The 16,407-nt window shown below is 37.8% G+C and overlaps 1 protein-coding gene across 1 annotated transcript in view; it reads left to right on the top strand.

Annotated features, from left to right (window-relative positions):
* Nucleotides 1–16,407, top strand: part of ABI3BP (ABI family member 3 binding protein) — a 235,619-nt gene that overhangs the window by 62,146 nt on the left and 157,066 nt on the right. The window contains exon 2 of the mRNA XM_055127020.1: nt 2,429–2,608. Coding sequence (XP_054982995.1) covers nt 2,429–2,608 — 180 coding nt within the window. The remainder of the gene's footprint in view (nt 1–2,428; nt 2,609–16,407) is intronic.

Genomic DNA, 16,407 nt, shown 5'->3' on the forward strand with positions numbered 1-16,407 from the left:
GTTTTTAAAGGCTGTCATTCAAAAAGCATAGGAACAAACTAAACAAAAAACTAAAGGCTTTATGGTCAAGAAAACTTGTTAGGATGCAAACCTGTCCACATGGAACAATCATGACGCAAAAGACATAAAATCAGAGCCTCAGAGGGAAATAAGGGTCTGGTTTTATACTATAGAGTAGGATGATATAACAGTTCATACAAATTAAGAAGTTAGGGGGGCCAAGCAATACAATAGTGCAGTATGTAGGGTGCTTACCTTGCATGTGATTGACTTAGACTTCACTTTCCACCCATTATGGTCACCTGATTCCCACCAAAAGCGGTCTCTGACCACAGAGCAAGGAGTAAGCTCAGAGTACCATAGGGTGTGGGTGTGGCCTACCCATGATCAAGAAGTTTTATTCATAAACTCATGATATTTATGAAGGGAAAGGTGGAGTTGAGGGACATGCGTATTGATGGAGAGAAAATGCTTTAGGGACGTGCTTTCTAAGGATGGTGAGGAGGTGAAAGGTGAGTGTAATCAAGGAGAGCTCCACTGTATTGTCTCCACTGACTGTATTGTCCATTCAGGTGTCTGTGGTTTGTGTATGTACAAAGGTAACCACAAATCTCTGCCTTAGTCCAATTCAAATAAAAAAAACTGCAGCAAGATGGTTTCTCCTAGAGATTGTCATAGTTCAAACCACAAGCCTCAGGCCTGTCTGTTTTTATTTTCCTTACTCCAGAGTCCTTCTGGAGAAAGGGGAAGAAGGGAAAGACATGTTTTAGAAAATTTAGAGCATCCTTTGTCCAGCTCGGAGGCCCTCGCAAGCTACTGAGAGTATCCTGCCTGCACAGCAGAACCTGGCAAACTCCCTGTGGCATATTCAATATGCCAAAAACAGTAACAAGTCTCACAATGCAGATGTTACTGGTGCTCTCTCGAGCAAACTGATAAACAATGGAATGACAGTGCTACAGTGCTAACGTCGTAGATCATGTGTGTTAGTCTGCTTAGATCAGTGGGATCTTGACTAGCACTTCTTGACTAAATATATGAATAGTTCTTCAATTGGACATGTGAATTGATTATTCAGTGAGATTATGAAAAACTAAAAATCCTTATAATGTCTATTATAAATATTATAAATCCTATAAAAATATAGGGTTTTGTTAGCAATTAATTTGATGTGTGCTTGTAAAACTCTTACAAACTGGTTTTGGAGTTTTGAAATTGGGGTGGAAGAGTGAGGATAGGCCTTATCAAGAAACCAATTCTTGTGTTATTACTATGTGCCAGCTTAAAGAATGTGCCAGTTGTACCCGTCTGTGCAAATATTCTCTCAGAATAGACACTGTTACCCATTTCCATAGCTTAAAAATAAAGGCCAACCTACCTCAGCGAGCATCCCCAAACCAGTTAGCGTATGAAAGAAAGGGATTTGGGACTCAAGCCTTGTGGCTCCAAAGACAAGACAACATGTTTACTCACTGCTGGGTCAAGACCTCTGGATACTGTGATTGTCTGCCCTTATTGCCAGCAAGGTTGAAAAAAAGGTCTTGAAAATGTAACTAAGCATTTTCTCCTCACTTTGCATAGTCTCTTGCAGAAAATTTCATTAAAAACTAATGCCATCCAAATAGATCTGTACCTCATCCCTGAGCATTTGTCATGTTGATCTATTTGACTTACTATTGGACATCTCCATTTAATTGATACATCCAATAAGCACCAAATAGAAATTCTTCTGAACCATTCTCTTTTAGCATTTCTTATGCCAACATCTCAATTTCCCCCTGCTCTCTCTTTTTTTCAACTCTATAAATCCACAAGTCCTGTTGGGGTACAACTAGAGAACAGCAATGAGGGACCTGGGAGTTTTCCAAGTACCATAATTCAATCTACCAAATTCAGATTCCTTTACCATTTCTATTGTATATAAAATGAAGATTTTGGGTAATGGCAGTCAACATAACCTTTGATTTAATTTGCCTGTTCAATGACAAACAACCAAATATCAAAACCTAAATTTTACATTATAGTCTGTTGCTTTTACAAGTCTGTTTTCTTTGACCTCAAAAATACCTCTATTGACTCTTGAACACATATCTCGCTTGCTTGTTTGTATATTTTTTTGCTTATTTCCACTCTGGAGAAGCCTGTGCACTCTCTTGAACACGCACTTTTCCTTTCTCTTCCCTCACATCTTTCTAAATAGGTTTCAATAAAAACTTTCTTGTTTCACAAAAAAATACCCATATTTTGGCTATTATGCATAGACATTTTATGCTAAATTGGTCACTAAGCAGATAACATCAACACTGTCTTAGCATTTCCACTCACAAGTTGTTTCTAACAGTTGACCTTTACTTTAGAATTGTACTGGTTTTGCTAAAGTAATAAAGTTACAGTCATTTTTTTTTTGTCTTTCCTTTCCAATCCTTAGGTAAAAGGCCAAGCCTGAAAGTCCACATCAATACCACCAGTGACTCTATCCTCTTGAAGTTCCTGCGTCCGAATCCAAATGTAAAACTGGAAGGTTTTCTCCTGGGATATGGCAGCAATGTATCACCAAACCAGTACTTCCCCCTTCCCACAGAAGGAAAAGTCACTGAAGCTGTAGTTGGTAAGATGTTTACTTTCATGGCAGGAAGAGATGTAAAAGATAATGAGTGCTATGGGAAATGCAAAGTATCATTTCTTTTGATACTTCAGCATAATAGGATGCCAGGATTATCTTCTAAATTGTTCTTAACCCATAGCACAGTTTCTTACATTAGAAAAAATGTGGGGCCAGAGTCATAATACAGCAGTATGGTGCTTGCCTTGCACTTGCCAGCCCTAGTTATATATATAACTATATATATGTATATATATACATGTATACATATATATGTATATATGTGTATATATATGTAAATATATATATATATAGTCCCCCAGACACCACCAAAAGTGATCCTTGAGTGCAGAGGCACTTATAAGGCCTGAATACAGCTGGGTATAGCCCCAAAACCAAAACAAAAAAGATGTAATTCATATTCTGTAGATCAAAATAGTCAAAATAGTCAACCCCATTGTCATTATACTTATAGTCCCTGATCACATACTCTAAATCTCACAGGGAAAAAACAGTTAAATCTCTGTTACCTGGATTCATGAAATGGGTTTATTTTTATCCTTGCTGTGTCTTTTTTTTTTCTTCTGGTGGAAAACAGCAATTACAGTTTTGAGAAGTTACCTCTAAAAAGATAAAAAAAAAGGTATTATACTTTGAAACATGTATTTTGGGAAGATGATTACAAGTTTTTGTGATATGAAATTTTTAGAAAATAATTTTAGTCATATTAAAATTGTAATTGAGGATATGATACCTTATATAGAGTATTTGCAAATAGAACCTTTTAAATGAATAACATTTTTTAAAGATGGAATCATATTGGACCATAAATAAGGTTCAAGTGGGAAACCAAATAATTTTCCTAGGCAAGGTCCTGGGTCTTGTTACTGCATGGCCCACTCCAGCTCTACTAGGTATGTCCTTCAGAGTAAAGAAAGGGGATCATCTCTTGTGAGACCATCCCTTTGAAGCAACACATGACAAAACAAAATGGTTATCAAAAAGTTTGAAAATAAGGCACTTTAAACAAATGTAACATACCCATGGCGTATATGATATGCCAAAAACAGTGACAAGTCTCACAATGTAGACGTTACTGGTGCCCGCTCAAGGGAATCAATGAGCAACTGGATGACAGCCACTGGCTCGAGCAAGTAGATGACAGTGACAGTGACAGTGACAGTGAACAACAATGTGACCACATAAACCTTAAGGAATTGAAATTTTCCATAAATTCTAGCACCAGGCTCATTGTTTTGTTTTTGTCTTCTTTGGGGTCACACCATACTGGTTTTCATGGGTTTGATTCCTCTGTCCCTTTCGGAGATCCTGGCAAGCTACCGAGAGTATCCCGCCAGCATGGCAGAGCCTTGCAAGCTCCCTGTGGCATATTCAATATGCCAAAAACAGTAACAACAGGTCTCACAATGGAGACATTACTGGTGCCTGCTCAAACAAATCAATGAGCAACGGGATGACAGTGACAGTGTATCTAATGATTACACTTACTGTCTAGTCCAAATATTGCTGATCATTTACGTCGTTTCACCATTAAGTCTTGGTTTTTGGTTATTCATAGCAGAATAATTTACATTGAGTAAGTATGCCATAAATTGTGTGGCAATAAATTTAATAGTATCAAGTCTCTGTATAGTATTTAGGTTGGAGGATATCATGAGGGATGGTTTACGTCCTTATCATCAGACAAATAAATACTTAGGCTATTTAAAGTAAATCATGTTGTATTTTAAAGATCTTTAGGGAGAAACATCTACAAACCTCTTTCTGACAGGATTTTTAAAACTCTACCTCATCTTTTAGATCAGTATGTTTTTCTTTTTTAAAAAAAAGCCCTACCTTCTCTAATAATAATCTAGTAAATTTTTTTTTACATTGACAGTTCTTTTATTTTTTTTTAATTTTTTATTGAGTCACCATGTGGAAAGTTACAAAGTTTTCAGGTTTAAATCTCAGTTATACAATGTTCAAATACCCATCCCTTCACCAGTGCTCATATTCCACCACCAAGAATCCCAGTATAGCTCCACCCCACCCCCTCACACCCCTAACCCCCCCACGCCCCTAGTCCCCCACCCCAAGGACCCCCCCCGCCTGTGTAACTAATAAATTTCACTTTACTTTCACTTTGATTGCATACAATATTTCAACAAAACTCACTATTATTGTTTGGAGAGTCTCTCCCCTAAAGTCAGACCTGCTGAAAAGGAAGCATTAGATAATTTGTTTTCCATTGCTGAGGATGAAGAGGTATGAGGTCGAGTGACCACACTTATCGGCCTCTCAGTTTTGGATTTCTGTAATTTAGTATTTTAGTAACTAAGTCCAGAGAGATATCTGCCAGAAATTGCATCGTTGCCAACTTGTACTTCTCAGTTCCATTATATTCCACATATGGGTGCAATCTTTCTATGTCTGTCTCTTTCTTTCTGACTCATTTCACTCAACATGATACTTTCCATGTTGATCCATTTATATGCAAATTTCATGACTTCATGTTTTCTGACACTACATAGTATTCCATTGTGTAGATGTACCAGAGTTTCTTTACCCAGTCATCTGTTTTGGGGCACTCTGGTTTTTTCCAGATTCTGGCTATTGTAAACAGTGCTGCAATGAACATAGAAATATATATGCCATCTCTACTATACCGTTTTGCCTCTCCGGGATATATTCCCAGGAGTGGTATTGCTGGGTCAAATGGAAGCTCAATTTCTAATTTTTTGAGAATCGTCCATATTGTTTTCCAAAAGGGCTGAACCAGTCGGCATTCCCACCAGCAGTGAAGAAGAGTCCCTTTCTCCCTGCATCCACGCCAACACCGGTTGCTTTTGTTTTTTGGGATGTGGGCCAGTCTCTGTGGTGTGAGATGATATCTCATGGTTGTTTTTATCTGCATTTCCCTGATGATTAGTGATGTGGAACATTTTCTCATGTGCCTCTGAGGAAATGGAAAAATATCCCCTGCTCATGGATTGGAAGAATTAATATTGTCAAGATGGCAATTCTCCCCAAAGCATTGTACAAATTCAATGCGATCCCTATAGGGATACCCTTGTCATTCTTCAAAGAAATGGAGCAAGTGCTCCTGAAATTCATATGGAACAATAAGCCCCCACGAATAGCTAAAGCAATTCTTGGGAAAAAGAAAATGGGAGGAATCAACCTCCCCAACTTCCAACTCTACTACAAAGCGGTAGTCATTAAAACAGCTTGGTACTGGAACAAAGGCAGAGCTGCAGACCAATGGAACAGGGTTGAATACTCTGACACATCCCCCCAAATATATGACCATCTAATCTTTGATAAGGGAGCAAAAAAGGCGAAGTGGAGCAAGGAAAGCATGTTTAACAAATTGTGCTGGCAAAACTGGACAGCTACATGCAAAAAAATGGGCTTAGACCTCCACCTAGCACCATGTACAAAAGTCAGATCAAAATGGATTAAGGACCTCAACATCAGACCAGAATCCCTAAGGTACATTGAAGACAAGGTCGGCAAAACCCTCCAGGACATTGAAGCCAAAGGTATCTTCAAAGCTGACACGCCACTGGCCAAGCAAGTGAAAACAGAGATAAATGAATGGGACTATCTCAAACTAAGAAGCTTTTGCACCTCAAGAGAAACAGTGACCAAAGTATAAAGACAATCTACAGAATGGGAAAGGATATTTATGCAGTACCCATCCGATAAAGGGTTGATAACAAGGATATACAATGCACTGGTTGAACTCCACAAGAAGAAAACTGCCAACCCGATCAAAAAATGGGGTGATGAAATGAACAGAAGCTTTCCTAAAGAAGAAATCCGAATAATCTAGTAAATTTAAAACATCTTATATACTTCCTTTTCCACTTTAAACTAAGGAATCTGTATAATTCCAGAGTTACTACTTCAAAATAAACTTTCATTTTCAAGTTAAAAGTTTACCTGTGGTTTCTTAAATTGATTTTGCATTTATTTTTTACTTATTAAAACTGTTAATGAAGTAACAATATATGTTATAGCAATATATATGTCTCAGGTATACAATACTACTAGATGAGCATTTGTATATATTATTTTGTGTTCACCATTAAACGTCTAACTTCTATGTTTTGGCCATTTAGTTGAACATTTCTACCCAATTTACTTACTCTCTTCTCCCTTCCTTTCAGAGGAGTGGCTACTATTTTGTTCTTATCGTCTGGGAGATTTTTTTTTGTTCTATTTGTTCATTAGTTTTGCTTCTTTATATTTCACATAGTTGAATTCATACAGCATTTGTATCTCTCTTTTTGACTTACTTAGAATTTTTCCTAGTCCACCACGTTGATGTAAATGAGAGAATTTCATCTTTTATTATAGCTGAATAGAGTCTGTGGTTTTGTCTTAAAATTCATGGTGGTGGGAAAGGTACACCGGTGGAGGAAGGAGTGTTCAATCATTGTATACTGAAACTCAATTATGAAAGCTTTGCAACTGCGTCTCATGGTGATTCTACAAAAAATAAGTTTTTTTTTTTAAAAAAAAATCCTACCAGAGAAATAACAAAAGACTGTTAGAGGACATAGCAAAACAACAGCCAGTGGTGAATTAAAGGTCATTTTAAAATGCAGATAATAGGAGTTGATATCAGTAGTAGGTGTCAATTCCAGCTCCTTAGTAGAAATATTAGTTCCTTATAACACTATTCTTATACTAATAATAGGTGGCATTATCAGTTTATACATAAAGAAATGGAAGTACTGAGAGTGTAAATAAATTTCCTGATGTTACTCAGCTAGTCAGTAACAGAATCTGGATTTGAAGCCAGGAAATTTAGACTAAAATCTGAGTTCTGAAACAATATACATCTCTCGAAATTTTGGAAATGTTGCCTATTCTGCAGTAGAAAGTAACATATGCCCTTGATTTGTAGCTTCTATAATGTTAATTGATGAACATAAAACATATGGAAGAAGTCATTATCTAACACATTAAAGTTTTAGTTAAAATATGTTCAGTGTTCCCCAGATATGTTCTCCACTTCTATTACCACCATCACATTTCAGAACTCGCTATCCATCAAGCCCTAGTCATCTTTTCTTTGAAATATAGTATCTAGCCAGAACACTCAGCATTTATGTCCCTCTCTGATATCCTAAGTGTTTCATCATTATTAGCAAATTGTCACTTGAGTTTCTTTTTGTGTCATATCTGCCAATGTTATCATAAATATGTACAATGAATGAAAGAGAAGTTAGAGAGAGGCCTATGAAGTCTGAAATAGCTGTTCTTTACATTTATTACATTTGTGTTGAATTGCTATGCAAATGCCATCTAATTCTTTGTTCTTTGTCTGGAAGTGCTTTTTACCTCTTGGGAAGTATTTGGCTTTGAATATTCAAGATTGCTCCAAATTTTCATTAAAATATCAGAACTTCAGAGTCACTTGGTTTTCCTCCAGGGTAAAAAAATTAAAAGAACTTAACCCAAATGGGAGTTTTAAAAGAAAAAGATTTCATTGAAATAGACTTATTGATAAAATTATACCTTCATGTAAATAATTTACCATGATTATATACCAAATAGACTTGTTTATAATAGCTGCCCATCTCTACACATACTGATAAAGATAAAATCTTTTAAAAGTTCTGTTGTTCTCTATTGGATACAATCAAAATATTTTTGTGTTTTTCCTGATATCACAAGCTGTCTCCAAGTCTATCTTTTCTTGGAAACACAATAAAACAAATACACACTATTTTGGTATAAAGTCCAATGATATTTTCAAATGTATTGCACAATGCAAAAAAAAAAACCCTCTAACTTCTAAAGTACATTTTAGAGATATCTAAAGGCCTTCACGTATCACTTTTGTGTTCTTTTGTCATGAGCCAAAAGTATACCCCTTCCCAGATTCATTGCAAGAGGTTGTTGAGGAATCTCAAATGGAAAGACCAAGGAAGAAAAAAATGAGTATATCTAAACATAACAAAAATTATACATCACAACACCAAGGAATGCACCCAGATCCTTGATTTCTAATTCCTAATAGGTGTGTTTAATTTTTATTTTATTGTATTGTTTTTGTTTCATTTGTTTTGTTTTGGGGCTACCCCCAATGATACTCAGGGGTTACTCTTGGTTCTGTTCTCAGAAAATACAACTGATAGTGTTCGGGAGACCATATGGGATGCCGGATATTGAACTCAATTTGGCCTCCTGCAAGGCAAATGCTCTACCTGCTGTACTATCGCTCTGTCCCCCTAATATGTGTCTTTTAAACATTTTGCTTCCACCGGACACTTAAGGCACTTTGTCATGTATAGATTACAGCCTAAGTGCTCTGAGATAGATGCCACCATTTGATGTTATAGTCTGGTTGTCTGTTATGGTCTAGTTCCCTACTTGCTTTTATTATTTTTCATCTCTGTCATGTCTCACTAGTTAAATAGTGAATTTGTCAGGACATAGATTGAGTCTCACTTTCTATCTTGTAATAATCAAGTACTTGTTTTAGTTATAAAACTGATTACCCAGTCCAGTGGGGTATTTGCTAAGTTTCTTAGTGAATAGAATAAAAGTCTCTATTTTTCAGAGTGGAAATTTGGGGGAGAAAAATAATCATCTTAAGCTAATGCATCGGCCCTAATTTATTTCTCAGATACATCTATTTTTTTCATTGTTGTTCATTTTATTCAACTTTGCACCATGAGCTGCAAAGTTACAAAATCATCTGTAATTGGGTGTCAGTCATATAATGTTCCAACACATGTATCCCTTACCAGTGGACATTTCCCAGCACCAAATGTCCTAGTTACCATCCTGCCACAGCTGCCCCCCACCCTCGCAGCCTGCCTCTATGGCAGACTTTTTTTAAAATTTATTTTATTGAATCACCATGTGGAAAGTTACAAAGTTCTTAGGCTTATGTCTCAGTTATACAATGCTCAAACACCCGTCCTTTCACCAGTGCCCATATTCTGCCACCAAAAAAAAAAAAAACAGTATACCTCCCACCCCCACCCCCAAACCCCCCATACCCCCTGCATAACTGATAAATTTCACTTCCTTTTCTCTTTACCTTGATGACATTCCATATTTCAACACAAAACTCACTATTGTTGGAGTCTCAACACAGAACTCACTATTCTTGTTGGAGTTTATCCCCCAAGAATACGGCCCTATCAAGGAAACATTTGATAATTAGTTTTCCCCGAATGAGAATGAAGAGATATAAAGTCTCGAGGCTGCGGTAGCGGTTGTGCAATTTAGGATTTCTGTATTTTAATAATTAAGTCCAGGGAGATTTAAGTTGGAAATTGCATCATTTCCCTTCCTGGAGCAGCATGGAGCAAAAGCTTAGTTACAGCCTAGAGACATGGCTGCAAGCACTCGCTGGGACCCCAGGTAATATAGCTGGCTCTGGATCCTGGTCGTTCAGCAGCAAAGCGGCTGTGCAAAGGCATGGCCACCCGGGTCGAATCTCGGCGGAGCTTGAGCCAGCACCAGGCCCGGCCCGAGACTGTATGGAAGACATTTTTATTCTCTCTCTCTCTCTCTCTCTCTCTCTCTCTCTCTCTCTCTCTCTCTCTCTCTCTCTCTCCTTGTGGGCATTGCAGTTCTCAACACAGGTATTGAAAGGTTATTGTGTATATATCCCTTTACCTATGAGTACTTGAGTACTTTCAGCACTCAGTTCTTATCCAGAGTGATCATTTCCATCTATCATTTTATTTTATTGGCTTTTTTTGGGTTACACTCACTGATGCTCAGGGATTATTCCTGGCTTTGCACTCAGGAATTACTCCTGGTGGTGCTCAGGGGACTATATGAGATGCTGGGAATCGAATCCAGGTCAGCCGCGTGCAAGGCAAACGACCTACCCGCCGTGCTATTGCTCCAGCCCTCCATCTATCATTTTATAGTGGTCTCTTCTCTGTCCTCTGCACCCCTCACTTGTGGAAAGCTTGCAACCATGGACCAGTCCACCTGGACCTTGTTTCTACTGTCCTTTGGCATTTGTCTCATATTATGTTACCTTAGGTGTTCAAATTAGCCAGTAGGCCTTTTCAGGTTTGTTCTTGTGTTCTAAATCTACCTTGGTAGACATCAGTTAATTTTCTTGATATCTAATAATAGGCTGGAGCGATAGCACAGCGGGTAGGGCATTTGCCTTGCACGAGGCTGAACCAGGTTTGATTCCTCCTCTCCTCTCGGAGAGCCCAGCAAGCTACCGAGAGTATCTCGCCAACACGGCAAAGCCTGGCAAGCTACCCGTGACATTTGATATGCCAAAAACAGTAACAAGAAGTCTCACAATTAGTTGTGAGACGTTATGGGTACCCACTCGAGCAAATCAATGAACAACGGGAGGACAGTACTACAGTGCTATGTTTTTTATATCCCACAAATGAGTGAGATCATTTTATGTCTGTCCCTCTCCTTCTTACTCTTTTCACTCTGCACGTTACTCTCCAGGTTCATCCATTTATAAGCAAATTTCACTATTTCATTTTTCTTAGATCTGCATAGTATTCCATTGTGTAGTTATACCATAGTTTCTTTATTCAGTCATCTGCTCTTGGGCACTTGGGTTATTTCCAGATTCTGGCTATTGTGAATAGTGCTGCAAGGAACACAAAAGTGTAGAATGGCATTTCTGCTGTGTGTTTTTTGGCCTACAGGGTGTATTTCCTGAAGTGGTATTGCTGGATTGTATGGAAGTTCAGTTTCTAGTTTTTTGGGAATGTCCACATTGTTTTCCAAAAGGCTGGATCAGTTGGCATTCCCAACAATTAATGAGCATACTTATCTCCCTGCATACATGCCAGTAACTGGTTGTTCTTGTTCTTTTTGATATGTGCCGGTTTCTGTGGTGTGAGATGATATCTCAGTTTGTTTTGATTTACATCTCCTTGATGATTAGTGATGTAGAACATTTTTTCATGTGCCTTTTGGCCATTTGTATTTCTTCTTTGAAGCAATTTCTATTCATTTCCCCCCCATTTTTTGATGGATTTTTTTCTTGTATAGTTCTAATACCATATATATGTATTATATATAATATTATATATATAAAATACCCAACATGTATATTGGATATTAACCCCTTATCTATTGGGTATTGGGTATTGGGTAATTAATTTTTCCCATTCCCATGAGTTTTCTTTATATTTTGGCCACTGTTTCTTTTGTGGTGTAGAAGCTTCTTATTTTAATGTAGTCCCATTTGTTTATCTTTGCTTCCACTTGCTTGTCAGTGGTTTTCCATTTTTGAAGTTACCTTTAACTTCAGTATCATGGAGGGTTCTGCCTACATTTTTATCCATGTACATTATGGATTCAGGTCTGATACTGAAGTCTTTAATCCATTTTAATCTGACTACTGTGCATGGCATTAGACAGAGGTCTGAGTTCATATTTTTGCATGTAGCTCTCCAGTTTTCCCAGCAGCATTTGTTGAAGAGGCTATCCTTGCTCCACTTCATATTCTTAGATTTAGTATTTAATAAAGTGCCCCTTTTCTCCCAAAAGTACTAGTCTAATTTACCTGTATTTGGGAGAAAACCTCAAATTCTTTTTGTTCTCAGATTTTTCCATTCTAGTGAACAAGGTTTTTAGTTTTGTCACTGAAGCTATTCATCAAGGAAAAACAACAGAATGAAGAAGATATTTGCCAGAAGTTTATCTTTGATGAGTTTTATTCAATAAGCTATATCACTGTATCACTGTATCACTGTCATTTCCTTGTTTGTCGATTTACTCGAGTGGGCACCAATAATGTCTCTATTACACTCAGCCCAGAGATTTTAGCAGCTTCTCCTTACTCATCTTTCCCAGCGATTGGAGGTTCTTTCAGGGTCAGGGGAATAAGACCTATCATTACTGCTTTTGGCATATTGAATACGCCATGGGTAGCTTGTCAGGCTCTGCCTTGTGGTAGGATACAATAAGCTATATACAATGATATTATTTAACAATCACATGAGTGACTGTGTCACCAATCTGTTAGCTGATAATTTCATGTTAAGCACCTATAATGTTAAATTGGTTTTATTGAAATGGACATTAAATTCTCACAGCAGCTGTTTGAAGCAATATTATTTTTATCCTCTTTCCACTGAAGGCCGTAAATCTCTGAGAAGTTAATAAATACGTAGGTGGCTGGCAGGCATCAGAACTGTAGCACTTTCCCTAGGATATTTATTACCTTTAAGTCCACTGGGAAAATAAGTATCTTGGAAATTATTGTTGAATCCTCACCTCTGTATAGCAATGCTGACTAGGATATTTAAAAGAGAAACACTTACTAATTTGATGACTTTAACTTACTCTCTGAAGTTAATGTGACCTAGGTTTATTATTTGAAAGAAAAAATATCCAAAATTAAGTTCTCATTTTTCAAGAGTATTTCCTGTAGAGATAATATTAATGAGTGATGAACTCATTGGAAAATGTGTGTGTACTTGTTGTACAAGCTCTCCTTCAAAATCAACCTCTTGCCAAACATTGAAGCATTTCACAGACAACACCCTACATGAAATTTTGCACATATGAAACATAGGCAAGAAAAAAATGAAGCAATTAAGTCAACAATGTTAATGTACAACAGGTTTACTAAACTAGGAAAGCTATGTACTGAGTGTTAGGGCAGGTGGGCAGGAAAAGACAATTTATTAAATATTTTCAGTATAAAGAAAAGAATTTGTCAGCACTTGACAGTGATACAGGGTTAACTTGGGACAGTGACACAAAGAGATATTCCAGAATAGATACAAGAACCACAGGAATGCAAATAACCAGATACATTGGGGTAATATGAAAGGTGGGAATGGAATCTCCCCTCCAAAAATGGTAGTTTTTTTTCTAGAAAAATACTCCACTAATGTTTTTCCAGGAGGGACACTAATCTTCCTGACTCCTGGTTCTGCACCCAGGGACTCATTCCTGGCAGTGCTCAGGGACCATATTGGGTGCCAGGATCAAATTCGTGGTGGACTGCATGCAACACAAAAAGCTTACCTGTTGTACTATCTCTCCAACCCCCCAAGGTGATGTTTTTAAAGAAATAAATGAGACCGTTACTGTCGTTTTATATTCCAACTCCTACCGGACTGCATCTCTTTCTCTGTGAGGCTTCCCTCTTTCCCCCACCCACTTACATGGGTGAACTGGCAAGGGAGTAATGTTCACAGCACCAGCAAAAGCAGCTCATACAGAACTGAGCTAAGATTCCAGCTGGAGCTATTTGATAACCCTCATGAGGCCAATCTCAGATTCTCTCTCTCTCTCTCTCTCTCTCTCTCTCTCTCTCTCTCTCTCTCTCTCTCTCTCTCTCTCCCTTCCTCCCTTCTTCCTTCTCTCTCTGCCTCCCTCCTTCTTTCTCCTCCTTTATCTCCCCTTCTTCCCCGACCAGTGCTCAGGGCTTACTCCTGGTTCTGTGCTCAAGGATCACTCCTGGCGGTGCTTGGGTCGGGGGGGGGGGAGCCATAGATAGTGCCCAGGATCAAAACCACATTGGATGGTGCAAGACAGGTGCTTTACCCTTGTGCTATTTCTCTGAAGTCTTACATTCTTTCCCCCTTGAGCTATCTAATGAGTGAGTAGAATTCTCTGCCTGAACTTGACAAGAATGTTTTTCAAGGGTATTTTTCAAACATACATTACTCAATGTTGGTGAAACAAGTACTTATTATGTCTGCCAAATATTAAGAGCTAAAGGGAACACTTAAATTGAGTCTATACCCACTTCAGTCAGCTTATAGCAAAAAATGGCATGTGGATGCTTGCAGATATAAAGAACTGATACTTCTCTGTGGAAATGTACGTGAACATAGATCTTTGTGGATGATTTGATTTTTATTAGGCAATCTTGATATGTGCCATGATGACTTCTAATAAAAAATCTTTTTGTCCATCAAATACTAACACACATTTAAATGTAAATCAAACCACAATTTTATCATTTTTTAAAAAATAAGATTGCTAAGTAAATGATACTGTTTGCATATTCCTTAGAGCTTTTGTACTTACTGAGAAATCTTCCTCTGACTCATTGACACATAAATTTCATATTTTATGAGCGATATTATATTTCATTTAAAATTGTTATTGAAGTTTATATAACATGGCTATAATAGTGTTAGTGCTTATGAATTTGATGTATAAAGTCACTGCATCTTCATAACACAAAGACCCTCAACCATTGTCCTTATTTATTAATGAGATTTTTAAGCCATTTTTATTGAAATACCTAGATTTATAGTACTGCTAATTATATTATTCATGCATTCATTATTCTAATATCATACCCATCACTGTATCACCTGTATCACCTGTCGTCCCATTGTTCATCGATTTGCTCAAGCAGGAGCCAGTAACATCTCCATTCGTCCCTGTCGCATGCTAGTGTAGGCCAATGGCATCTGCTCGCTCCAGGAACACGAAGAGTCTCAAACCATTCATTCAGGGTCTTGATGAAGTCCAACCATCTTGTAGATTGTCAGCCACGTGGTCTTTTGACATCCTGTGGAATCCAGTTGGTAACAGCTCTAGTCCAGTGGTCATCTCTAAATTGCATTACTGTGTCCAGCCTATCTGCTTTTCGATACCTTGGCAAACGAGACAGCATACCTGATCCTTCATCGTCAATGGAGGTCGAAACTCCGGATTCCTTCTCTCGCTTGAGTGAAGCATGATATTCCAAGCATAGCTCTTTTAATTCCTCTTTGGGTGACCCGAATAGCATTCTCATCCTCTTTGTGTAGGGCCCAGGTCTCTGAGGCATATGTTAGTGCTGGAAGAATGGTGGAATCGAAAAGATGTACCAGGAACTAGAGGTTCTTCGTCATCTTAAGCACTTCTTTGACGCTCTTGAAGGCATTCCACGCTGCTCTCTTCCTCCTCACAGTTCTGGCAACAAGTCATTCCTCATATTGAGTTCCAGGTACACATAGCTGCTGCATTCGGAGATGTTCGTTCCATTGAGAGCAAGTGGAACATCAGGAACTAGTCTGTTTTTCATGAACATTGTCTTCATGAGATTCAGCTGCAGTCCGACCTTTCCACACTTGTGATCAAAGTTGACCAGCATTCGTGCCACTTGGCTAATGTTTGGTGATATTAGAACGATGTCATCAACGAAGCAGAGGTGGTGTAGTTGCCAACCGTCTATCTTCACTCCCATTCCTTCCCATTCCAGTCATCACATGACATTTTTGAGGGTGGCACTGAAGAGTTTTGATGAGATGGTGTCACCCTGCCAAACCCCTCTCTTTACGTTGCTGATCACTTCCTTGTAGAATGGTGAGATCCTGGTGGTGAATCCACAATACAGCTCTCGGAGGATCCTGATGTACTGAGTTTGAACGCCCTGTTTGACTACAGCTTTGATGACCGCTTCAGTCTCAACAGAATCAAAGGCATTCTACCCATTACTAGAGAGTCTAATTTCCTCCACCAGTGTCCCAAGAACTCCTCCCAAGCACCTCTCCCATGTAAAGTCAATTCTATGAACAAAATTTTTCCAGCTCTTTTGACTTTTACCATTTGTTGTTTCCTTACTTTTTTTTTAACCTCACATATAGAAGAGATTTTTTTTTCTTATTCTGTAAAATGGTGACACCTACATTTAGAGATAGGTAAGCTAAACTACTGAAAATCCACAAAATTATAAGTAAATTGTAAAGTTTCTAGCATAAGTTTTTTCAACGGTGTATTTTTATTTTTATGTATACATTAAGGTTTCTATAATTAAAAATTAATTTATAATATCAATATAAATTTTAAAATACAATTTTATGAATAATCCTATGTTAATA

The sequence above is a fragment of the Sorex araneus genome, chromosome 2 (genome assembly GCF_027595985.1).
Source record: "Sorex araneus isolate mSorAra2 chromosome 2, mSorAra2.pri, whole genome shotgun sequence".
NCBI lineage: Eukaryota > Metazoa > Chordata > Mammalia > Eulipotyphla > Soricidae > Sorex > Sorex araneus.